The sequence below is a fragment of the Enoplosus armatus genome, chromosome 6, assembly GCF_043641665.1.
Source record: "Enoplosus armatus isolate fEnoArm2 chromosome 6, fEnoArm2.hap1, whole genome shotgun sequence".
Lineage (NCBI taxonomy): Eukaryota > Metazoa > Chordata > Actinopteri > Centrarchiformes > Enoplosidae > Enoplosus > Enoplosus armatus.
The window spans coordinates 16,649,330-16,675,227 of NC_092185.1; the positions used below are offsets into that span (position 1 = coordinate 16,649,330).

The following is a 25,898-nucleotide window of genomic DNA, read 5'->3' on the forward strand; positions in this document are numbered from 1 at the left end:
GGTGAACTCAGCAGAGATGACAATATAATTTGGTTACAGAAGTTTTATTTTTCTGCCCATGTGCTCAGACAAAATAAGAAAACCACCAACCATACAGTTAAGACACTGGGAATGTAGTGGAGGGAACGAACAGTGATGATAATAAACATTAAAAACAAAAAGCACACACCTATGTGAATGAAATGTTTGTGTTGTTGGTGTTGTTTAGGGCAAAATATTATATATGAATATGGTAGTGTATAAAATAGAAAATAAAAACAATATTTTGTGGAATAGTTACAAATGACAAAAACATTTGCAAATATCAAGGAATGGCAATCTTTAGTAAACAACATATAGAGTAGCCTTATTGGTCTCCAAGGGGAACATCCACTTTTGTCGAGGTTCATGAATATACAGTATCATTAAGATAAATATAATCAGTGGAAAAGCAATGTGAAACAGCAACAGCAAAGCTCATTTGTCACAAAACACTCCTGTGAGTATTTGCTGGTTTTCATTCCATACTTTCTTCATTCATTCTTTTATTGCTTTTTACAGTTTTTTATTTAGACACACGAGTACTTCAGGTAAGCTTGTGCCCATCCAGACCAAAACGGATTTTCTGCAAAAGTGAAATGACTTCACTGGTCCCACGTAATACTCAAAGCACTATAACATTGCCAGGAGGCACATCCACACGCTACAGCTGTGTTTTTAGGGTTCAGTTCCCTTTCCCTTTTCCTCTCCTTCCCTGGATCTGATGATGCTGTACTCCATGGCCTTGTCCAGACAGTTCTGAGCAATCTTAGAAATAGCTTCTGGTGCGCCCTCTCCCCCCTTCGCCAAGACAGAAAGAATCTCCAGAACTTCACTCTCCATGAGCGTCTCAGCCAGACTCTTCTCTGCCTGCATCATGTTCTGAACTATGACCACTCCACGATGACGCAAGTCGGATATTTCAGTGAGCAAGAGCGCCTGTACAATCTCCAGCCAGTGGGTCGTCTGAGAAGAGAGCACAACGAGGAGTCATGTGAGCTAAAATGGAAAAATTGTAGTACGCGGCAGTGCTAAGTTGATGAATGTGTGGGGACAGCGAACTGCTACAGTGCTTTGCTTACTGTTCCAGGGATGCGGGCGCAGAGCTCAGGCTGCTCCGCAGTCAGCATGGCTAGAGTTCCTGCAGCAGCTTTCCGCAGCCTCTCGTCCTCCTCTCCACAGTAGAGCACAAGCAGCTTCAGGCGATCGTTCCCTGTGGCCAGGTACAGCTTCTGCACCTGAGGACACACCGAACACCCACTGCTTTTACTTCGACTTTTCAACCTATTTGTGCCATACAATCATCTATGAATAGAGTGTCTTACCTCTGTGCTTAAAACCAAATTACACATGCACTCTGTGGAAGAAGCTCGGACCAGGTCGTGCTCCTCAAACATGTAGCCTTCAATTTTTGGGACTGCCTTCTCCTTTATGATCTTTTGTCTGCGATACAACATACTTCATCAATACAAGCAGATACACTTATATACAACTGTGATGTCAAAATAAAGGAAGTTAAAACTGGAGACTTGAAAGCAAAAAAATCACAGCTGATTTGTCACATGTTCAAATGTAAAACAACAAAAACAAATTGAGCATATCATGTCCTGTCCCGTTACAATAGACTGTGTTTTGTACAAGTATTCTTAGGAGAGACTTCCCCCTAGTGGCCAACCTGAGTCTCTCACTGATGCCAGCCAGGTTGGTGAGAGCCATAAGTGCCTCAAAGTTCTGCAGCAGGGTGCATTCAAGACTCAGAAGACTGACGAGGGGGCGCACCATCTCATAGATCTGTGAAAAAACAAAAGTTGAGACATGGTTAAATAGGACCATTTCTGTAGGGTTTTTTTTTTAACTGAAGAGGATTTATACAGCATGCAATTCTCACCCTTTCTCCTGGGAAGGCAATCTCTGGGTTAGATGTGATGGTTATTTTTGCCAGAGCTTGTGCTGCTTTGATTTTACCTACATCTGTGTTGTCAAATGCCAGTGGGATCAAAGCCTGTGGAGGAAAATGGTTAACGTAAATCATGTAAACCTCCTAAAGCAAAGTGTTCAGATCAGTGTGCAGGCTAAACTAGCCTATAATAGATAAAGTATATTTATCAGGGCGCTCTACCTTTCCTCCACCATGTGCCACCACTGTGCCTCTGTCTTCCTGTCGTTCCACCAAAGCCAAGAAGACCCTGCCGTGAGAAATGTATTAACAGATAATCTACAGAGATAATGGCAAGTGGAAAAGACTTACTGCCATTTTCCTACCTGGCAATACACTCCCTACAAGCCTCAGTGAGGGCAGGACTCTCCTGTTTGACCATACACACCAACGCAGACACCACACCAGCCTCCAGCAGCTTTACCAGTCTTTTCTCCACATAGGAAGGTGCATCCTGACACACGACAAGACAGATAGGTTCATGTAAAACAGCCATTTTTTAAAGTAAATATGCAAGTAAAATAATTTTTAAGAACGCCTAAAGAAACAGGATGAAGTTGGAGTAGCAGTGCTACTGTGCAATATTAAAATGAATATTGAGTGATGTTAGCTCTACATGAAAAAAGGAGCATTTAAAATAAATGGTACCTTGGGGTGCTCTTCAGGCACATGCTGCTTTGCATACTTGGCCAGCTCCACCATCTGTGGGTCTGGCTTCTCCACCTCATAGCTGTTGGTGCAATTCACTAATGTGGAGCCCACAGCAAAGAGCACCGTCTTATCCTCAGACTGCAGGAACACAAACAAAAAACAAGTTTGTCAGAGCTATCCCAGTCAACACTGTAAAACACTGTGTATTCTCAGTACACTCTTCTGAGAAGAATCTAACTTCATAACTTATCAATGTGTGTATTAAATCCTACAATTACAATCAGCAATCAAACCTTTGCTAGTTCAAACATAGCCAGGAGAGCATTCTTGTCTTCCACTAAGTCCTCCTTCACATCAGCATCAAAGGTGAGGTAGGCCAGGCCTTCCACAGACCACCGGCGGGAGGTTGGGGGCAGAGACTCATTACACAGCCACCTAACAGAGAAAGAGATACAGCTCATTATCTGTTATCAGGTTATGCAACAATGTGGACCAGGCATGACACATTTCTCTTAATCTTTACCCAGGTTCAATATTCAACACAGGCAAACATACTTCCTGCACTGCTTGGCGAGCTTTAGCGTGGATCCTTCAGCAAACTGCTTCATGCTGAAATCTGTCCCTCCTGCTGATCCGAGCTTGCACAAACCCTGTGTAATAACCATTAGAAACCATAGTTCATGTATCTTTATTTATAGATGTTCTTTTCTCCAACTGCCTGAGATAAATATACTTGCTTTGCTGTAGCACTCACCACCAGGGCTCTCACACGTATCCTGTCATTCTCACTCTTCTTGTAGAGGTCCTTCAGAAGTGCCACGCCGTTGGCTGTGATGAAGGAGGCCCTCTTGGCCTTGCCTGCAGCATGGATAAGAGCCTCCACCGCTACCTGCTGGTGAGTTACATCTTCGGAGGCGCACAGAGAGATCACCGCATCAATCATTCCTGACATCTCCAGAGTTCGGTTACCCACGTCGCTCGGCCCTTGGAGGAGCACCGACACCGTCTGGATGGCTCGCAGCTTGGCGTCTAGGCCAGTTTGGCTAAAGTGTTGCCTACCCAGAAAAACATCAGTTAGAAAGTTAATGAAAGAATGACACTTTTTGGCTCAAAGCCTGTAATAAAGTTATTGCAGTATTACGCATCACAAGTGAAATTAGTAGCACACGTTTCGGTGGTCAACTCACTGTACATATTCTTCACACAGTTTGTTGAAGTTCTCCCTCTCTTTGTCGCTATTTAGGTCATCGTAGAGTTTGCTAAGCAAGACAGAGCAGCTCATGTGGGAGCTATCTGTAAGAGGTGGTCCTTCTGAGAGCTCAGGGACTGTCCCGGCCACCTCCAGAATTTTCTTCAGTCCTGCAGGAGTATAAGGAGTTAATTAATTTGGCTGCAGCGATGCCAGATAAAACTGGTGACAGAAAGTCTGAAATGGGCTTAAAATAGCCATGGCCATAGGAACATTTCATTCAAAAAAACAGAGTAAACACTTCATTCTCCTTCCCATGGTGGAGTAACTACACAGAAACACTGATGGTTATGTTTGGCAGAAGGCCTATGTCTGTTTTGTATCCATCATAGCAAAAGAATGTGAGAAATTCTACATTATGTGCAGGTGTGTTTCATACCCTGGTCTATCACCCATAATGTGAGGGAGTTGTCTGGGTTTTTCAGGGACTTGCGGGGAACTTGTTTGACCAGGAGGTTGATGGCGCTGTCTCTTCCCGGACCTGACACGTTAGATGCCGGGACCATTTCCAAGAGGTGGCGTAACATTGAGCGTAGCTCCTTCGAGGGTTCTGTGTCAAATTCACACAGTCAATTACCGTTGAAAGCACAGGACAGAAAGCTGATACACACACAAACAAAGCACTTGTTATAGGTCAACTTTCATGTGTAGCCAACTCCAAATACAAACATGATCGCAGACCAAACTCACCAGGAAGTATGGCTTCATCTTTCCCTCTGATCTCTCTTTTCATGCCCTCTGTCAGAGCCTCAAACATCACCTGTAGCAGGTGGCAGGCAGCCAGAGACACAGTGGAGGCTCCTGATCCCATTACTGCACACAGCTGCTCCATTCCCAACTCATTCACTATAGCCATAGTCTGGGAATAAAACAGTGGATGTCAGCAATAAAAAGCAGCAAAGCAATTGATAAGTTTTACTGGCATGGTGAATATGGTCTCCTGACAGAAATGGATTTAAATATATGCATATCTCAACATCTGCTGATAAACTGTGATACAGCAGGCAAGAGGGTCATCGCTATGGATACACTTCCTGTTATATCTATGTTTTCCAAGAAAGAAAATACAAGTTTGCATGCCTGTTAAAATAGGTGATTAAAGGGAATTGCCACACTTACTCTGGACTGATGCCCTGTGCACAACCCAACCAGGGTCCTCAGGGCAGAAAGAACAACATCCTCCTGCTTTGACTGAAGGAGTTTCTGAGTCAGCTTCACTCCATCGTTACGGAAGATCTGCTCAGCTCCTGCATCTTCTCGAGATAATACCACTAGATTCTGAGCAGCCTGAAATTGAATAATGGACCACATTATTTTGGTGCAATACAACTTTACAGACAGAACAATTATAAAAGAGTGAATTACAGCAGTTTGTTATGTTCCTGACTCATGAGCGACACTTACCTTTTGTCGATCCGAGTCTTTTGCAGATGCATCTAAGAGGAGGGAGAACATTTGCTGCACACGAGCATCTGTGGAGTTTAGTTGCACCGACTACAAGAGAAAAGTCCCTAATTAGTCACAGTTTCTTCAAATACAAGGCAAGCCTCCATTACCCTTCATCCACTTAATAAAACAAAAAACACATCACCTTCTGCTGGATCTGTGCTCCCAGCTGTCTGAGCAGATCCTGGAAGGCTTTGTTTTTGGGTTCCAGCTGGGCACACCTCTGAGCATCCAGAAAGGCCTGGTCAAGCCGACCGAGCTTCTGGAAAGCCTGAGCTCTCCGGAACCTGGCTTTCACGTCACCAGGGTCATTATCAAGAGCTGAAAAGACAGACTTGACATTCAATATAACCATGTACATACATCCATAAATCTTAATCCAGTTAGAGTGATGGTTCACGCAAAGGTACAGTAAATTATTTTTACTTTTACCTCAAATATAAACTAAACAGACTTAAGAGTAGCTGTAAATAGTTTCGTCCATCAAAGATAAGACAGTGGGTGGGTGTATGTGTGTTGATAGTACAGCAGAGTAATTAACTGTTAATTATGTAATTCATTAATTAATAATTCATGATCTAAATTGCAATATGGCCAAGTGCAACGTCCAAATCACCGGAGCTGCAATTTTTTTGAAAAAGGTTAAATGTGCCACAACATACCTTTATAAATGAAGACGTAAGGGAACATGCTTGTTAGGTACATACCCCAGAAAATATCACATCATCCTCATTTTTATATTTTTGTCAATGACAATGAAATGCACAAATTACCATTCCCACAAAAATCGTGACTCATATTGCAATATCTGTCAAAATAATTGCAATATGATTCTTATTGCATATAGTTCAGCCCTAGTTTAAAGTGTTAAACTGTTCACCTAAGTATGAAAAGAGCTGCTGTTGAGCTTTTAAAATGGAATATTTTGTCACTTTAAGCACCCCATAGGTCCTCTGCATGTCACAGTAAATCTATATGGATGAGGCTTGATTGTGTATTTAGGTGAGATGTTCCTTTAAACTAAGATTAAAACATGTATATGTACTCAGTGATATATAAACTCTACAATAACACTGACTGCGATGTATCCCACCTTTGGAGGCATCAGCCTCTGCCTTGCTGTACTCCTCCTGTTTCAGGTAGCAGGCAGAGCGGTTGCGGTACAGAACAGCACTATCTGCATTGCTGTCACTCAGCTTTAATGCTTTGGTGTAACAGCTGACAGCGCCCTGCATGTCCCCTGCCTTGAAAAGTGTGTTCCCCTTCTCCTTAAGGACTGCAGGGTCCTGGGTTAAAGAGAAAAAGTAGGCAACAAGGGCTCAGGATGACACAGATGCTTCGAGTAAATGTAAACGGATGAAATTTGCTAAGCTAAAAAGGCTATGTAGCTAACTGCTGTTGCCTTACCTTTTCTTTTTCACTCACACTCATCTTCAAGGTGCTACACAGAATACAGCGTTACTCGGTATGGAATATCTAGTTTAATTTTACTCTACTTAGTCACACACATCGCTAACTTCAGCCAAACATGTTACATCTCGCAACGCTTCCGGGAGTCCAGGAGCACGTTGATGACGTTTAGGTAACCGCTCCGCCCTCCTCCCCACGCTCCATTACCATAAAAGGAAGAGAAGAGCCAGGGCACCTCAGTCTCCGTCTCTGCTTTATTTGGTTACATTTTAATTCTGTGGCTTTCTTCAGTCCACACCGTAGACTGTATGTTATCTAAAAGCCAGCAATTAAAGTTTGTGATGTATTCAGATGTAGAGAGTATTTTAATGTTTCAGATGGTCTAAATGTTTTGTATTAGATGGTTAAACCTCAGCAATGCATGCTATTTTATGGGCATATCTTATGTATGTTTCTGGTACCACTTTATAAAAAGCCATCCATTGCGAAGGGTACGGCTTTACAGATCAGTAGCTGAAAGAGAACAACTTTTGGGTTGCCAGACTGGGGGAAATTGCTTCAGCTGTTTGGACTGTTGACCACTTACTTGTGGCCAAATTCATTCATTAACAACATATTTAACACTTACAACTGCAGACTTGATGGATTAAAAACACTTTGAATAATGATGACCAATGACTTGATGGCTCATTAGAAAGTGAGAAGCCCATAAGCACTGATGGATTACCAACATGTATATCTGCACTGCAAACAAACAAAGAATAAATACTGGTCAAAGGGATTTCTTCACAACTTGGCAACCCAACAGTTGCTCTTATTAATGGTTTGTAACAGATCATTGTGACACAAGCATTGTGAAATTATATAGTAACCATTACTAAAGTGGTTGTCTTATGAGAACTTGGTACCGTGTTTGTTTAAATGTATAGTTTAAGAAGCCAAGAAGATAAGATACATTAGGCCAGACAGCACAAGACTAGGTTACACTAGATAAAATATACAATCATTTAGTACTACAAACATACAATGCAAATACAACAAATCACAAATCCACCAATTTCACATACATTTAATACAAAGCTATAAGGGACTAATACAGCATTTTTCATGTATATTAAACTTTATAAAGTAACCAGTAGCTACAACAGCTGACAAATGTAGTGGAGTAAAAATCACAATATTTGCTTCTGAAATACATTACAGTAAAATGTAAAATTGCACAAAATGGAAACACTTCCACAATAAAGTACCTATACATCAAAATCATACTGATGTACACTTCTGTAAGTTCATTGAGCGGGGTGGATTCATTTTTATGAATGGTGACAAATAAAACAACATAATTTTCTTCTTTTTGAAGCAAAATAAAAATGACACAACACATGAGTTTCAAAATGTACAGTAACATTCACAATAGTGTCTCCCTTCAGGTCAAAACTACAAAAGGAAGTGTCCTGGTATAACATTTCCTGCATCAGTCACCTGGGGACTCTCGTTTACCAGGTCAGCCAAGCACCATTGTTGTGTTCCCTCTGTTGCCGTGGAGACAAGGTAGTTCCCTTTGGCCTTGAGCTCAGGTACACCTGTTTAGACTCATATTACCATGGCAGCTTTGTGACTTTAGAAGAATATCCAGCAACGAACAGTTGGTATATATTTCCTAAAGGCTGGGCTTGCTGTGGGACCTCATACATACCAGATCCACAGGACATCCACAAGGCTCAGCGACAGCATCAGGGATCCAAAGAGAAGAGGCACAGTTTGAAATCAAAATCAAAACCAGCTGTGTAAACATTTCTTCCTTATCCCGACTTTGTATTGTGAGAGATTATGCTTTTATAACAGGATTCTGTCATTGCTGGTGTACTTTCTGGTACCAAATCTATTTTTCAAGTCTGGAAATAACACTCTCATACAACTCAGTCATACACAGCATTTTGAGTGGTTTTGTAGATCCAGTGAAAAGTTATCAGTCTCTTGTGACTAGAGCAAAAACTAAAAAAACACCATCTGTTCCTGTCATGTCCCACACAATCTGCTAATTAATTATTGAAGTGTCCACTAAGCTCCCGTTTCCATAAACACATAAAGGCTTTCTGAATGATCCATCAAAAGAACACGGCAATGTGACTCACCTGCAAAGCATCATTACATTTTCCACAATGGGCTTCTCAGGTGTTGTTTACACAGTAGTATTCACTTCTCTGCAGCAGTCAGGCTGGTTTTTAGCTTAATGACAGAAGAGGCATTACTGCTTAACCCCTCTGTTAGTAGGGAAGTGGCTCAGACAGGGGTAGCCACTCCAGGGGTCACAGTAGTCCCTCTACAGTAGTGTTTTTATGGTAACCAAACTCACAAATTACTTTATTTCAAATCAGGTTATTCTGTGTGGCTTTCTTGCTTTTAGCCCATTAACAAGAAAGATTGTCATTTACTGATAAATCAAGAAAAAGTAGAGTAGTACAAGGGCTTTATTAGGACATATGGTATGTCCCAAGTTGTCTAATCTTTGAACCTTTGTATTTAGGACTCTGTCTGGTGTATCAGGGCAGATGATCAAACCAGATGCAGTTGTGACCTATTATTACGGGTACAGCCCACACAGTAATGGGCTATGTGACTCTTCTCACTCATCATTCTGCTCTTGAATCAACAACAGCCACACACATACAATATATACATACTATATTTTGATCAGTAATGAAAGTTTTCAGTGTGTGCCAGACACAACATACTAGTTAATAATTTACAGACCTTACTCTAAATTCGAAGGGACCATTTCTTTTGTAGATTGTATAAAAATTGACATTTCTCATTACTGACACTATGTCTGTCTCTGAACTGCTGAGTGGATTGTTCTAAATATTACACTAATTAATTAGCAGTAACTATTACAGGTAACTGGGTCATGTTAGACACAAGCTCAGTAGGTGACAAAGTGTTGTAAATGTGTTGAACAGTGAGCTTTACAAAGATTGTGTCCACTCCTGGTATAAGTACATGCCCTGCGTGACTTAAAGTGCTGCGGTCTGGTTGTTTACTGTGTTGTAAACAATTCTATTTTATATTCACTGTGTTTTTGTAATTATGCTGTTATCTGTCTCACAGTTCAACTGGCTGAATGCCATCACTCTGTGCGTTAAGTCATCATATTCATACAATAATAATTCAGTAATTTATAAACTTATAAACTTATGTTGCATTTCAGGCTATCGCAGTCACACACTGCATTTACTAGTCGAGCAAAGGTTGGTGCATTTCTTCTACAATCTGCTGAAGCTGTTGGCCAATCATCGGCCGATGCGCAGCTCGCCTCTTCCCATATGTCCTTGCGGCAGCTCAGCGGTGCTAGCTGCTAGGCTAGCTGGTTCAGTTAGTAATCTGTCAGCCCGGAGCTAAAGCACGCACACTGCTGGGCTCTACACTCTTCCGGATCACTCTCCTTTGATGGGTAACGTAAGATTTTATCATTTTGTTCACAAATACACAGGGTCCCAAGGTCGAACATGAATGTTCCCCGATGTTTAGATAGAAACTGAAGGATTAGCCAGGAAATATCAGTCACGTATTGTCTTAATGTTATCAAGCCAATACTTGCTATCGTCTGTAACGTTAGATATAAATCTGCCGTAGGCTTTGCACGGATGCAGAAAGACAGCTGTGACTGTTGTTCACTTAGATTTATCAGTAAATGGCAATCTTTACATTAACGTTTTCCGACTGTTGAAGCTAGCTCGCAAACCAGTCGAGTTGATGTGGTAACTTAATGGAACATCTGGTAGCTAACGTTAGCGCTAGCTTGTTTAGCTGCATTTTCGAGATATCTCGTTAATCAGGATTATTAAAGTTTGGCAGAGTACGTTAATGTGGCTAACGGCTTTAACCAACTACACCCATTAACTAGCTGCCGTGTATCTGAGCTTACACAGGATAACGTCCAAATGCAGATATTTTAGTGCTCTTAAGTTTGAAGCAACGCAATGTTGCCTGGCTAGCTGCCAAGATAGCTGGCCAAAAGTCACCCAAGTTCAACCGTAACAGAGGTTTAACTTGGTTGACCTCTTGAGTCAATGACTGGACGAATACTGTCCAGAGATTGATTGTTTACATACGGGATCGTGAATACTGAGGAATGTTTCCCCTGATGCTAATATGCCTTCATGTGAGCGTCTTGGGATCTGTGGTGCATTTACGTTTTGCCACATAAATGCAGCGCTGCAGCTCGTCGTTGGTTATCTGTCAGGTACCCCAACTAACAAAGCCTTTCATGATGTATATATTCATCACATTGTCATAGAAATTATGATCTTCCTGCTGACTAGTCAGTCTAAGCAAATGTAAGCGCTAGGTTATTATCCCAGCTCCCTGTGGTAATGCTTAGATGCCCCAGCCTGAGAAGTGAGCGGATTATGATCGTGTTGGATTTGCACACAGAGGGAAACAGGAACACCTATTAGTTCTGTGAGGAAACACAGGCCACTGTTTACTTTTCTTTCCCCCTGTTGACTTTACTAGTCAAATAAAATAAAAAGTATCTCTCACTCTCCCACACAGTTCTTTTCACTTGTTCTCCTCGTCAGTGACAGTCCTTCTCTGGAAGGCTCAACACATATATTTTGCATGCCCCATTAATCTAAAAATTTCCTAACAGCTGAAGAAGACCCTCTGATGTGATTTCAACTTGGCGCTTGTGATCAATGACAGATGCACTGCCCATGCTGCCAAAGTAGATATGCTGTCACCATCCTGCTGAGAGAAGAATGACATTTGTCTCATTTTAATTCCTACAGCTCCTCCGGGCAGAGTTGAGGCTTGAGGGAGAAAAAAAAAGAAGCTGTCTCTCTGAGCCAAATTGGTCCTTTTCTCAGCCCGTTTCTTTGCACTGCCGCAGCCGAGTGTGCAAACTGTTATGGCACTGGAAGCCAACTGAGAGAAAGGGGACTCTGGCTGTACTGGAAGATTAGACTGTGCTGTGGGAGTGGGGACTGGACCAGGAGAGCAGGCCCACAGCGACGCACATCATGCTGCAGGGACACTAGGCTCCCTGTTTGAGCCCCTTCTGTGTGGCGCTTCTTTTTTTCTTTTCCTGCAGGTTTGGATGGTTGAGCACAAGGACTACTTTGAAGGAACCCACTGGTGGCTGTGGTTCGGCCAGAGCTGACAGACTACTTGCCAGCTATTGCTGATTTTGAATCCTTGTCCACTGCTACCACTGCTGTAGCCCCCCTTTGCTGTGGTCTCCAGTATGGTGAGTGGAGGCTGGAGGCATCGCAGGAGTGGAACTGAACCATTAATACTGGTGTAGCTGGTTACTGTCCATCATTTTTTCCCTCCAGTACTGTGAAGGGTTGCATTCCGGTTTTCAAGGACTTTTCTTTTCTCTGTGCTGGAAAAAAACACCACAGTCAAGGTCATTTTTTAAATTTATACCCCGGAAAGAAGACTGCTCCAGAGAAGGATGAAGCTGAGGAAACAGGTGACAGTGTGTGGAGGGGCCATATTCTGTGTGGCTGTATTCTCACTGTATCTGATGTTGGATCGAGTCCAACATGACCCTGCAAGGCGACAGAGTGGCGGGAACTTTCCACGGGTAAGAATAATTGCTGTAGTGGTGGTGCATATCTTCTGTGAAAAAACCCCTCTGCAGTTATTTTTGCAGCACTTCTTTTTGCATGTTTTGTTGAGATACACCAGAAGTTAGCACAAGGCTTAATAAATATTATGTACCTATCATTGTGTAGATATGATTGATCTCATGGTGCTGTTTGTTACCTTGGCTGAATCAGAGAATTTGTCTTAAAACTGAAGTTTGTTCACTGTAACAGAGAAGAAGAATGTGGGTTTGGCGAACAGATGTTTTATGATGTTATACTGCTCTGTGATTTATTATTTCTGTGTGTGTTTCAGAGCCAAATCTCAGTTCTGCAGAACCGGATAGAGCAGCTGGAGCAGCTCCTGGAGGAAAACCACCAAATCATCAGCCACATAAAGGACTCTGTGATGGAGCTCACAGACACAGGAGCTGTGTCTCCCAGCGGCCACCTGCCATTCAGAAGTGCCAATGGTTCCTGGGTCCTACCCTTCGACGGCCGCCCCACTTTCCTCGCTGTCAAGCCCCAGGATTGCCAATTTGCTGTTGGCAGCCGTGGTCAAGCAGACGTTCAGGTGAACTTTCTATACTTTCATCCCTTAGATGAAATGCTAAGTAGAAAATTGGCCATTGTTATCATATCTATATTGTAGATGTTATTACCTACTTATTTTTGGGGTGTGTCTGGTGAGCAAATGATGATGAGTTTGTGTTTCATTTTAGATGCTGGATGTGTACTCCCTCCTCAAATTTGACAACCCTGATGGCGGCGTATGGAAACAGGGCTTTGAAATTACTTATGAACCTGAAGAGTGGGACAATGAACCGCTGCAAGTGTTTGTGGTCCCCCACTCCCACAATGATCCAGGTGAGTTTAGAGGGTATAACACACAGCAAATCTTTGTTGGAAGTTGTACACGTCTCGGTGCTAGTCTAAAGGTCTGTCAAACTGTATCTTAAGACACAGCTTAAAGCATATCTGAACACTTTTCAGCAGATTAGAAATCAGACAGACAAGACACTATTTTTAACCTGCTGAAAAATCCTGTCCATAGACAAGACAGCTACTGTGAGTGGGAGGCTAGTGATAGGGACGTAGAAATCATACAAAATTTGATTGGTTGTTTCTCATGATTATTATTGTTAGCATAATGCTGACATTATTGATGGCTTAGCCACAAACAATGGAATTAGAGAGATATTTGCATGGGAAAATTCTAGCTATTTATAGGTCAGATTGGCTGAGATTTTATTTTAGACTGACATTTCCATTAAACTTGTTTACCAGTCTGCCACATGCTTGCTAACTTGACAGTTATTGATATGTTGACAGGCTGCAGAGTCCTGCAAATGTTTTCCATTAACAATGGGAATAGGTTTCATTAGGAGCTGCATTTGATGAAACTCTGCTGAAAAGTTTTCTTTTGTAATTTTGTATGCAACATTCAGTGTCCAGGGTTAACAGACAGTAGGAAGGTTTTGCAAGCAGAAATCATCATCAGAATTTAAGGGTTTCAGTCAACAACAGGTAAGCAGGGCAAACAATGAGTAACGCAATGTTAAAAAGACTGCAGTATATAGTCCTGCCCGTCACAACTGACAACGAGCTCTGGTTCACTTAACTCTCGCCATTTCATTGGCATTGCTTATGATTGCTTTTGATCTGTATAAAATACATTGGCTTCCAATATGTGAGATAAATATTTGACAGGATATTTATAAGCTGTGGTATTCTACACTGTTGCACACTAAGTGCATAGAAAGTGCTTTTTAGTCACTTTCTTTGAAACCACTCGGTTAAATAGCTTTCTGAGGGGAACAGCTCCACTTGAATAAAATATGAGTTTTATTTTTGATCCGTTGCAGCACTTTTTCCACAGCGTTGAGTCTCTTGCCTGGCCTGTCTTCTTGTCTTTGTATCAGGCGGCTAGATAAAGGGAGGAGGAGGGTTGGGGGAGGTTGTAGAGGTGTATTGTTTCAGAGATTGTCCAATTTGTAGTGGGCAGTCTTGTTTGCTAACTGTTTCTTTTAATTTCTCATATTTATATTCTTGTCTTGTTAGGTTGGATCAAAACTTTTGACAAGTACTTCACCGACCAGACGCAGCATATTTTAAACAACATGGTGGTGAAGCTGGCTGAGGATCCTCGCAGGAAGTTCATCTGGTCTGAGATTTCATTCTTCTCCAAGTGGTGGGAGACTGCAGACATTCACAAGCAGGAGGCTATGCGCAAGTGAGTCACGGCTCAGTGAAGCACACATTTTTGAGATTTCATTGACGCCTACTGGCCTTAAGTACAGTATTTTACACACAATGGATAGTATCCACTGGCAGATGGGGGTTGCTCTAAAAATAGCTTGTTATCTGGTTAATGTGATTCTCCCTCTTTGGGGCTGGATTATCCTCACCTTGCTTTCTTAATCCTCTGTTCAACAGACTGATCCTTGGAGGGCAGCTAGAGATCGTGACAGGGGGTTGGGTGATGACCGATGAAGCCAACGTTCACTACTTTGCCATGATAGACCAGCTCATTGAAGGACATCAGTGGCTAGAGAGAAATCTAGGTACACAGCCAATCAGAAATTAGTCCTTACCCGAGCCTTTTCATTTATATTTAGACCAATGATGCTTAATTGTTAAATGAATGCTCTTGTCTCTCTGTAAAATTTCAGCCCCACTACATTTACGTGTAACATTAAAATGATACCAGTCCTCTCACTGCTCGATGGTAAAATCTGAGCTTGTCATCCCACATGCAGCAGGGGTAGCTCTTCACTCAGTGGGGGATAAAATACTTTGTGCTGCTTTCAGCGCTTCCTGCTGAGAACGGTTTTCTAAAAGATGCATGCCTTCCCTTTTATCTGAGCATAAACCTGAAATACTTGCTTCCTGCTTGCTGTCATAGGTGTGACTCCTCGCAGTGGGTGGGCGGTAGACCCTTTTGGTCACAGTGCTACTATGGCCTATCTGCTGAAGAGGGCCAACCTGACCAGCATGCTCATCCAGAGGGTCCACTACTCCATCAAAAAACACTTTGCCTCCACCCGCAGCCTGGAGTTTATGTGGAGGCAGGCCTGGGGTGAGTGGACCAGAGCCAGCGATGTCATCTGATTCATGTGCTCATCTTTGTTAAACTCATTGCAGAATGACTCATGCCACTTGTCATGGCCTTTTGAAAGAGAGGGGGATTTTGGAAGGACAACCAGTGCGTAATAGCCTCAGAATAGCTATTTTCATTATTATTTCTTAATTAATTGGACATCTGCTGAAGATTTACTGTCCGTTAGCTCTTAGTGGAAAAATCCTCAAATATTACACTGTTAGACAATTTGTGATTGTCAGTTCTTTTGCAGATTCATTTTGTAATGTAGTGTTGTCATTTACTTCTTGCTGCTTTATCCAGAATGACTTTTGACAGTCCCCAGAGAACACTGTGGGTGTGAACTTAAATGGCAAATACCAACCTTACTCGGAGCAGAACATGCCTTATTAGCGTATTTCATTGTGGTCTTTTGAGGCTACTGTCCCTCAAGCCAGTGCTTTGATTTTTGCTTTACCGTCTTGACAGACACCGGATCGAGCACAGACATCTTTTGCCACATGATGCCATTCTACAGCTACGACGTGCCTCACACCTGTGGGCCCGACCCAAAGATCTGCTGCCAGTTCGATTTCAAAAGGTTACCAGGTGGTCGGATAAACTGTCCCTGGAAAGTGCCACCAAAGACTGTGGTGGAGGCCAATGTAGCAGAGAGGTGAGACATGTGGGGTTAGGTATCTCTTATTTTAGGGAGGTTTTAGGGTGGAAGTAGCTACTGTAGGTCTATCCTGACTTTGTCTTGGAGAACAAATTTTAGGATGTCTATTAGAGCCGATATATCGTTCTTGGTGTATATTAGAGCAGTGGAATGTAGAGCCGATAATTTGATTGTCATAAAGTTAATCTACAGCTATTTCGATAGTCATTCATTTTGCAAAAAGGCCATATATTCTGTGGTTCCAGCTTTCAAAGATAAGGAATTGCTTTTTGTTTTTGTCTCGTGATAGTATAATGACATGACAAGAGAATTTTCCCTATTTTCTGACGTTGTATAGACCAAACAATCGATTAATTGAAAAAGTAATGGGAAGATTAATTGATAATTAGTATTAACTTAGTTACAGTTGCAGTGTACATGTTGCCCAATTAAATAACAAGACATGTTAATGCAGAAATGCAAAAAATATGTTTGAGGTCATTTAGAAACATAGTTTGTGCACCTAAGAGCACTAACAAGGTTATTTTTCAACTGTTAAATGTTGTGCTCTGCATGTATCTTAGTCTAGTCTTGAATAATCTGAAGGGATCCTAATCAAAAATGATTGTGTTACATGTTTATGTAAAAAGGCTTCCAAATGACTAATCACTTTTGAGTAGTATTGGAATTTGGTCACTGCTGTTGCAACTCTCAGTGTTATCTTTGCTGGTCCCTTACAAATAAACTAAACTTGAACTTGCGCCAATGACAACAGCCACAGCAGAACAGGCATAGACTGCAGATAGTCTTGCAGTCACATTAAGCTGCTTTTAGAGGACCTAAAGAACTTTCCAGAGGACATATTTCAGTGGCTAATGGAAAATACCCCCAGGGTTAATTTGATGCTCCTCTTTCCAAGGTCATAATGATGTCTTACAAAACTGGCGTATGCAAAGCAGGACAGTTTGGATGCCAAGAAATGTGTCCTCTCAGGTTATCCTCTTTTTCTCTCTCTCTCTCTCTCTCTCTCTCTCTTTCTCTCTCTCACACTCTTTCTCTCTTTCTCTCTCTCACACTCTCTCACTCTTTCTCTCTCTCACACTCTCTCACTCTTTCTCTCTCAGGGCACACCTGCTCCTGGATCAGTACCGTAAAAAGTCCAAACTCTACCGCAGCAAGGTGCTTCTTGTCCCGCTGGGGGATGATTTCCGCTACGACAAGGCCCTGGAGTGGGATCAGCAGTACATGAACTACCAGAAGCTGTTTGACTACATGAATTCTCACCCAGAGATGCACGTACAAGTGAGAAAATAATTTGTCAACTGTCACAAACAGTGTTGCCAAATATGTTATTTTGCATCTTTGTCTTTTGTTTTTGTGTTTCTCAGCTGGTGGTGTACAAAGTATCTCAGTGTACAACCTTTCTTGTGATAATGAATCATGCAGTGGTGTTTTAACTTGCTGACAGAACAAAGAATCTGTCGCTTCTCGATGTTTGGTTCAGAACATGCCACATAAGATGAAAGACGCATGCATAATAATGAGATATTTTCGTTTCCTTTTTTCCCTGTTCAGCTGTGTTTGAGTCAAGTTTTTTTTTTTTTTTGCGCTCCTCCAGGCTCAGTTTGGGACTCTCACAGACTACTTTAACGCTGTATACAAAGCACATGGAGTGGCCCAGGGATCCAGACCTGCTGACTACCCAGTGCTTAGTGGAGATTTCTTTGCCTATGCAGACCGTGAAGACCACTACTGGACCGGCTATTTCACCTCTCGGCCCTTTTACAAGAGCCTGGACCGTGTGATAGAGTCACACCTCAGGTGAGGCAGATTTAATCACACTTCACTGATAACTGACACCCACAACCTGCAGTGTATTAATAATACTGTAGCCGTGTATGTGAGTGAGTTCTACAACAGGCACTTTGTTTCATTTTTGCATTGCAAGCAAGATGTCAGTGTCACTGCCAAATGGATAGGCAAGTCTTTTGTAACAGTTAACCACACCTAAATGTAAGTTAATATTGTTCTCTGATGCTTTTATGGTTTTTCTTTATATCTGTATTTTTTTAATATCTGTAATTCTTTTTCAGACACATCAGAAAAACAGGCCTATATTACAAAATGCTTGTTTTTCACATATATTATATGTCAAAAATGTTCAGTTGGATATGTGATCTTTAGTTCATATGGTCGTGAAAATGATTGATTGGGACTTTTAATTCTCTCCTGTTTCTCTCTACTGTGAACAATCGAAATTAAGTGAAACAACCAAAACTTAAAATGCACGTGGGTTACATCAACAAACCAGTGTATCCATATGAGCAAGTTGCTAGAATTAGATTTAAGAGCGATTTGCTGGAACATAGCAAATACCGGTGTGCTCCAAATGCTACTACGTCTTACTTTAAAGGTCTCCTCAATGCTTACTGTTTGTCAATGTCCTTTCAGGGGGGCAGAGATCCTATACAGCCTGGCGGTGGCGAATGCTCGGCATGCTGGCATGGAAGGGCGCTACCCGGTCTCAGATTATGCCCTGCTAGTCGATGCGAGGCGGTCTGTCGGCCTCTTCCAACATCATGATGCCATCACTGGCACAGCGAAGGAGAATGTTGTCATTGACTACGGCACCAAGTAAGGATCTGAGGGTTCAGGGTTAGGGTTAAAAATTACATTTATATGAAAAAGGAAAAACGGCACCTCCTCTTTTTAATCCTGTCTCTGGCTATTTTATACTTCAACCTGTACATCAACACTACCCATTCAGTACTTTGAAGCAAAATAACAAGCCGTCTGCTGTGGCTGCTGCAGTGAGCCATTGATTCCTCCTCCTCCCCCCCAGGTTGCTGCGTTCACTCATCGGTCTGAAGAGAGTAATCATCAATGCTGCTCATTTCCTGGTGATGAAGAACAAAGAGTTTTATCGCTTTTACCAAACGGAGCCCTTCCTGGAGACTGTAAGAATAAACATGGAGGGACACTTCTGCCACTGTATAATAATCTGTTATAAAAACCTGCATATTCTGTTCTTTTTGTAAATATAACAGTGTGTTTCCTGCATTATATTTGTCATTATGTAGGATGACAGGCGTGCTACTCAAGACTCTCTGCCTCAGCGCACTTTAATCGAGCTGGACCAAGCAGGGCCGAGGTATTATCAGCATCCCCTTGCGTCTTTCATCCCCCCTGCCTCCTCCCTCTGCCACTCCTCCACCATCCTGTGCTTCTGATGGGTTTTTCCTTCTCTCTCTACCAGGTACCTGGTTCTGTTCAACCCCATCGAGCAGGAGCGGCTGTGTGTGGTGACTGTTTTGGTCAACACGGTTCGAGTGCGGGTGCTTACTGAGGATGGACAGACCCTCCCTGTGCAGCTGAGTGCTCAGTGGAGCTCTGCTAGTCAAATGAGTGCGGAGGTATTTGAGGTAAGAGATTAAAGTCATTAGGCACTGTTGGTTTCCGCATAGTGAAATTGGCATATCACTAGCACAGCAGCAGTGTCTGTGCAGCAGTGTCTACGCTGGACCTGTTCAGTCAAACAACTGCTGTGCACTCACTCATTTTGGCAGTGCTCACAGCCTCTCAGCAAAGTCATTATAGTTACGTGCTTAAATTGGAGGAAAATAGACTTGAAGCCTATAAAGACACTTCACGTCACAGTTAACATATGTGAATGAAGTGAGCCGGTGTAGGTAGCTGCGCTGATAAAAATTGAAGCGTTATGTGTTTGTCAGATGGACGTGAGATGGATTGAAAAACATGACTAAAACTTGTCCAGTTTTGACAGGTTGCTAGTTTGCAATGCACGCAAGAGTGGTCAAGTGTAGCTCTTAAAGGGGAAATGCACCAATTTACACATCCGGTCTGTTTACACAACATTTTCAACGCATGCAGTAGTACTCTCCAAGAACTGTAAAGCGTTTTGTGGCGTCACAGGGAACTTTGTGAAGTCTAATATATTGCCTAAAGTGATGTCAATTGAGTCTGCGTCAGCAGTGGTTGAAGGCTACAAGTTTGAAAATAACAAAATTCTGGAGGTGTAGATTTAGAAAGAAGTGAGGTTACCAGACCACTCCTCATCTCTGTTTGAGGATAGCAGCACGAGGCTACATTAGCTGCAACACATTGGAGTTGCACTGTGGGTAACGTAGGCGACAGGCTGTGACACAGAAGAAGAATGCAATTTTGTCCATCGTGAGTCCGACAATGTCATAGGAGTGCAATGCTAAATCAGGGAAGCACTCTTTTAACGGCAAAAACTTAAAATGCATGTGGGTTACATTAACAAACAAGTTTATCCATATGAGCAAGTTGCTATAATTAGATTTTAGAGCGATTTGCTGGAACATAGCAAATAACGTGGTTTAAATCATATGTTTGAAAATGAAATAAAAAAATAAAAAAAACCTGGCCTAAAGTCTGCTGCAGTATTTTCTTGCTATTTAAAGGACGCTTTACTCAGACAGTAAGATTCGCTTACATAGGCAGGTTCACAACGCGCGTACATTCTGCTTGTTACCAGGGGTTAAATTGGGTTTCTTATGTGGGGGGGCGAAGCAGGATATAGGCTATGTATACCCTCACTGGGTCCGTCTGGTACCACAAGCACAAACACACACCCACTTCAGGAGATGAAACAATAAGGGCTCCATGCCCAGCCACTCAGACTCGCAATAGGCTCCTCCAATAGGGTGCCGGCAGTGGTTGAGTGTGTGGCTTTGATTTTTACCTGCAAGCTAGAACTACAACAGATGTTTTTTTTTCAATTCTCAAAACAAAATAACACACCCATTGAAACAGCTCAAATTGTTTATTTTATTTATTATTACTATAAATAGATACTATTAGTACTGCTTCAATAATGTCCCATTTGTTTCACAACATCTCTGTAGATAAATTTATTGTGCCCAAATAAAATTCTCTCCACCCACAGAAAGTAATGAATAACAGAGCAACACAAACCGTCTCATTAACATCGTCTCTCATCATATTATAATTACAGCACACTGTTGCTAATGCGTAAATGCTTTTAACTCTTAATGAACGCCTTATGGTCAACACTCGTCGTTCAGACTAACAAGGAAAATGAGACCAGAACTGTAATTTTAATGTGTTTGATTGCTTTCATTAATTTATATCCAACCATTCTTCTTCGACCCTCCATCCAGGCAACATTCATGGTTCGTCTGCCACCGCTGGGCCTGGCCGTGTTCCATCTGTACGACTCTCCTGACTCGCCCATGACGCTCCGCTCTGACACCCTGCTCAGGGTGTCTGGCCGGGGTGTCACAGCTCGAGCCGCGGACCCGCTTCCTGTCCGCTCTCAGCAGTCCGACCCTCAGACCTTCTACATCAGCAGCCACGCTCTTACACTGGGTTTTTCTGGAACGACCGGCCTACTGGAGGTTTGTGTTTCATCAGCTTTTACTTCTGTTGACTTTATATCTGAATTAAGGATTTGCTTATCTGTTTTAACTTTTGATTTTTGCAAGAAAAAAAACCCACTTGATTTTTTTCCAATAAACCCTGGCTGTTTGATCAAAGTGAACATGGCATGTTATATTGCTACTCAAACATCCTTTCATCTCTTTTCTAATTCTGCTCTTTCTTCTGCGATCTCTTCCACTTTACGGCTTTTTCATCTGCAGAGTATCAAGCGCAAGGATGATCCTCAGGAACTGAAGGTTCAGATGCAGTTCATGGTCTACGGCACTCGTCCCTCTAAAGACAAAAGTGGAGCTTACCTCTTCCTGCCTGATGGAAAAGCAAAGGTATTCTCTCAGTTGTTTTATCTCAGATGTTTACATGCCTCTCAAAAGGCTTTGATAGAGTCTCCCTTGTGTATTGTGTCGTTGTATCATGCTGGGGTGCTCGGGGCAGGAAGCAAGGCAGACTGGGTGCAAGGGCTTAGCTGCCATACTGTACCTAGTCACTTATTCTGCTAGCATCTTCTTCTATTTCCCTCTCTCTGTCATTCTTCCTCTCCCATTTTTAGCACTTTTTCTGTTCGTGACTCCGCTTTCTCTCTCCCTGCTTTCAGCCATACAACCAGAAAGAGCCGCCTGTGGTGCGCGTCATGGAGGGGCCTCTCTTCTCGGAGGTGGTGGCGCACTACCAGCATTTTCAGCAGACCGTTCGTATACACAATGTGCCAGGTAATAAACACACAACTGCGCCGTGGAATCAGTTCAAATGGCTTTTGCAAAAGCCTCTTATGCTTAGTTAAAGGCACCAGATGGTACAATATAACAAGGGCCAATATGTTTGACAAAATGACAATTTACAATTCAATTAGGTACTTTTTTCAGCTGCCTACTCTGAGCAGGCAAATGCAAGTGTCCTGCATTTGTAGATCACATCTTTCCATTGACTTCCCTCCGTGGCCTGAGTTTGGTTCTCTATGGCTCTGTATTTTCAGGGGTGGATGGGTTGTCTATAGACCTCACCACCATGGTGGACATCAGAGATCAGACCAATAAAGAGCTGGCAATGCGACTGGTCACTGACATCCAGAGTGGAGACGAGTTCTACACAGATCTCAATGGCTTCCAGGTCAGTCCCACCCTCAGCAATAGAGAAGAATAACTTTCTTTGTATACTATCAGAATATAACAATATGTATCTCTGATTACGCGGATGGTGATTAATTGATCATGAGTTTAGTGGCATTTTTTTTAATAAGTTAACTATCCCCGACCTGATGAAGACGATAACTCTCTTCTTGTAGATGCAGCCTCGTCACCACCACCTAAAACTTCCCCTGCAGGCCAACTTTTATCCCATGCCCAGCCAGGCGTACATCCAGGACAGCAATCACCGGCTCACGCTGCACACAGCTCAGTCTCTGGGTGTCAGCAGCCTGGAGAGTGGTCTGTGTTTTATTACATTTTTCTTCATTTAATTTTTTTAAATGAAAGTTATCCCTGAAATGCACTCTCGTTTTCTTGTTTAATGTCTCCAACCTTTTTATGGAACAGTATGGAAGCACTTATCTCTCCCTCAAGAGGTTTTCAGAGAGCAAAACGGTTCATACTCTCATGTTAATGTATTGAGCTAATCCTTTTATCGTCGTTGTGTGAATAATGGGGGCGTCTGTAAACGACGAATAGCTCAAACTGTTTGTCTTCATCGACTGATGTCTGAAAGTTCAATACACTGGCTTTGTATCAAAGCTGTTGTCCTTGCTGCTCCTCCTCCTCCCTCAGGCCAGCTTGAAGTGATTATGGACCGGCGGCTGATGCAGGATGATAATCGCGGGCTGGGTCAGGGTCTGAAGGACAATAAGAAGACGGCCAACCGCTTCCGACTGCTGCTGGAGAGGAGATCCACAGGCAACAAGGTCAGTGAGATGACAGCGAAGGCGGTTATTGAAGCTGGGCGAGCTCTCCCAGGACGCCACATCTGACTGTGCTGTGCTGAATGACTCTCTGTAACCTTTGTGCAAGGCTGTGGGTGGAATATAATAATGTTAACGTCCTTCATTGTGTGTTCATTAACACCTTTCTTCATACCTTTTCTTTCCCCAGTACTCATTACTACCCCATCTGTCTCTTTGTTGTCATCTCTAACTTTGTTCTCCTCCTTCTCTTCTTTTTCCACTTCATTACCTTCAGCATGATGGCTTCTTTGCCAAACTCTCCTCCGTGTTTCATTCTTTCCTCTCCAAAATATTGAGTGACGGAGTTCAAGAGGTAATGTTGCCTTGGCAACAGTGAGGATGCTCGTTAGCCCACATCATAGTCTTTTTTTTTTTTTTTTGCTTTCCTCCACCATGTAGCCGTAGAAAAACCGGTCCATCTTTAAGACAGCGCCATTGAAAGTAACAAATGATATCATTTATCAAGTGAATGAATACACATTGGCAGAGAATGGAAGGCATTGGCTTCAGTTTCATCATCCAGCTGACGGGACTTGGTATGAAGTTTCTCTGGCCTGCCACAAAACATCAGACATCATGTTTGAAACACTGTAATGCTGTTAATCTAAAGATGACACCTCGATATAGATTGATTAGTAGTGTCTGTCTGGACTAGAATTAGAAATATACCTTGTACTCTTGACTTAGTATTAGAACCTATTCCTCATGTGGTGCAGTAATAGCAAAAGAGCGAGTCGACTAGAGCGACTAGAGGTGAGTCGTTGGTGTTGTAATCTTTACACTTTACATTTACCGCTGGGGCTTAAATCTGTCTCTGCCTTCCAACAGATGATGGACAGTGCAACAAATAGCTTCCCGTCTATACTTAGTCACATGACCAACACCTTCCTGAACCACGATGTCCTGGCGCTGCCCGTCCTGCCCAAAAGACGCGGCATCCCTCCTCTGCAAACCTTCGCCCCTCTCAAGTCCATCCTGCCCTGCGACTTCCACCTGCTGAACCTGCGCAGCATCCAGAGCCAGGTGACGTGAAAAAAAAAAAACACACACTGATTTTGGTTTTTACATATTCTGCGTGTTGACTTTGAAAGTGACACGTGTCTCCTGCGGCGATTCTGTGTGTGTGAGCAGCAGGACCCGCACTCTCCGTCTCCATACACTGCCTTGATTCTTCACCGTCTGGCGCTGGACTGTGGCCTGGAGGCTCAGAACCTGGGATTCAACTGCACCACCACACAAGGACAGGTCAGGGTAGAAACACACACACACGCACACACAGACACACTCATGCTAAAACAAAAGGGGAAAAAAAACAAAAGAAAGTTTTCTGCTGCAGTATTTTCCACTAAACTCTCCACTTTGCATGAGCAGAGATTTGTTTGGTTGTGAAATAGTAATCTATATATATATCTGTTATATCTGTTCTATGTTACTTTATATTATTCTACTCGGCTACATTTCAGAGGGAATGTAGTGGAGTAAAAAAGCACTGACAGCTCTTGCTCTTATTTTGTTTTCAGAGTAATATTTTACATGCAAAACATGATCAGTTTATAGTTTAAAGTATGATGCTTTCTTACAGGTTGAACAGTATATAAAACCTTTAAAGTAGCATACTTAAAGTACATTTTGTTGCTAATACTTATGTTTTTTTATTTAAGTGAAACTTTGAATGCAGGACTTTTGCTTGTAATGGTGTTTTTGATCTGAATACCCCCCCCCCCCCCGCCGCCTTTCTGGCCTTCTCTCTCTACCTCTCTCTCTGCAGCTGAGTGTATCAGGACTGTTTAAGAACCTGGACCTGCAGCTGCTCCAGCCCGTGTCCCTGACTCTGATGCACTCCAGCTCGCCTCTGGCCAACGACTCCACCATCAGCCTGGATCCCATGGAGATCTCCGCCTTCAAGCTCAAACTGCGCTAAGAGCCGTCCGGACTAAAAGAGGCAATAAAAAACCCACCAGACTCCTTGGACCAACAACCAGGCCCACGCTGGCCACAGACTGGCAACAGAGGGGGGTCTGGGTCTCTCTGTTTTGACAAGCAGAACCACAAACACTACAGCTCGGAGAGGAAGGTTCCACTGTAACAGGACTGACTGCACAGCAGGGGGCAGGCGATAGCAGTTACTGTGGACGTCTCTGAGAGCAGCAAAACCCGGGTGAACTCGCAGCAAAACAAGAAAGACTGCCAGAATCGCTCATCAGATACAACCGGGTATCTGCCTGTCTCTGTAATCGAAAATGAAATCTCATTTAGTTCTGCTTTGTAAGAACTCGTGTCTTTTTTATTTTTTTTTTTTCTATCTTTGCTCCATCCTGGACTGAACTACTGAATGTAAATATCCCAAATGATGGGGGTCGGGGTCGGGGGGGGCTGGGACTCGTGCCACATCAGAGTGCAATTTACAAAGCTTTATTTGGTGTATGGGTTTTAAATAGTTTTTTATGTACGCAGTGAAGAAGACGCACATCGCGGCGAATTTTGT

The 25,898-nt window shown here is 42.6% G+C and overlaps 2 protein-coding genes across 4 annotated transcripts; one reads left to right on the plus strand and one right to left on the minus strand.

Annotated features, from left to right (window-relative positions):
- Positions 1 to 39: 39 nt before the first annotated feature.
- unc45a (unc-45 myosin chaperone A) lies at positions 40 to 6,823 on the minus strand. Its single transcript, XM_070908162.1, has 19 exons — positions 6,708 to 6,823; positions 6,394 to 6,586; positions 5,446 to 5,621; positions 5,259 to 5,348; positions 4,974 to 5,141; positions 4,545 to 4,713; positions 4,234 to 4,404; positions 3,793 to 3,964; positions 3,360 to 3,660; positions 3,161 to 3,255; positions 2,899 to 3,040; positions 2,603 to 2,743; positions 2,281 to 2,408; positions 2,138 to 2,204; positions 1,907 to 2,020; positions 1,694 to 1,809; positions 1,344 to 1,461; positions 1,101 to 1,256; positions 40 to 984 (listed from the first exon to the last, which is right to left on the minus strand). Exons 1-19 carry the CDS (start codon positions 6,729 to 6,731, stop codon positions 697 to 699), a joined length of 2,829 nt encoding a protein of 942 aa, XP_070764263.1. The 5' UTR covers positions 6,732 to 6,823; the 3' UTR covers positions 40 to 696.
- Positions 6,824 to 12,168: 5,345 nt separating this feature from the next.
- On the plus strand, positions 12,169 to 25,613 carry man2a2 (mannosidase, alpha, class 2A, member 2). 3 transcript variants are annotated; one of them, XM_070907380.1, is made up of 23 exons: positions 12,169 to 12,300; positions 12,618 to 12,875; positions 13,024 to 13,168; positions 14,363 to 14,534; positions 14,738 to 14,865; positions 15,207 to 15,380; positions 15,870 to 16,056; positions 17,163 to 17,340; positions 17,657 to 17,859; positions 18,490 to 18,672; positions 18,881 to 18,995; positions 19,119 to 19,189; positions 19,295 to 19,460; positions 21,204 to 21,440; positions 21,684 to 21,806; positions 22,076 to 22,190; positions 22,454 to 22,587; positions 22,763 to 22,904; positions 23,241 to 23,374; positions 23,649 to 23,726; positions 24,242 to 24,436; positions 24,545 to 24,658; positions 25,182 to 25,613. In XM_070907380.1, exons 1-23 carry the CDS (start codon positions 12,169 to 12,171, stop codon positions 25,332 to 25,334), a joined length of 3,537 nt encoding a protein of 1,178 aa, XP_070763481.1. In that variant the 3' UTR covers positions 25,335 to 25,613. The 3 variants fall into 3 exon arrangements, with proteins under 3 accessions (XP_070763481.1, XP_070763482.1, XP_070763483.1); XM_070907381.1 differs by lacking the exon at positions 23,649 to 23,726; XM_070907382.1 differs by lacking the exon at positions 23,649 to 23,726 and having other exon boundaries at positions 24,548 to 24,658.
- Positions 25,614 to 25,898: the final 285 nt, after the last annotated feature.

What these genes read in the sequence shown, in the direction of transcription:
- man2a2 (XM_070907380.1), top strand. Translation starts at nt 12,169, where the DNA reads ATGAAGCTGAGGAAACAGGTGACAGTGTGTGGAGGGGCCATATTCTGT. An exon ending in CCACTCCCACAATGATCCAG is followed by an intron (nt 13,169 to 14,362) that starts GTGAGTTTAGAG and finishes TTGTCTTGTTAG; the next exon opens with GTTGGATCAAAACTTTTGAC. An exon ending in GAGGCCAATGTAGCAGAGAG is followed by an intron (nt 16,057 to 17,162) that starts GTGAGACATGTG and finishes TTTCTCTCTCAG; the next exon opens with GGCACACCTGCTCCTGGATC.
- unc45a (XM_070908162.1), bottom strand. Translation starts at nt 6,731, where the DNA reads ATGAGTGTGAGTGAAAAAGAAAAG. An exon ending in AAGACTCGGATCGACAAAAG is followed by an intron (nt 5,142 to 5,258) that starts GTAAGTGTCGCT and finishes ATTCAATTTCAG; the next exon opens with GCTGCTCAGAATCTAGTGGT. An exon ending in TACGTGTGAGAGCCCTGGTG is followed by an intron (nt 3,256 to 3,359) that starts GTGAGTGCTACA and finishes GTTATTACACAG; the next exon opens with GGTTTGTGCAAGCTCGGATC.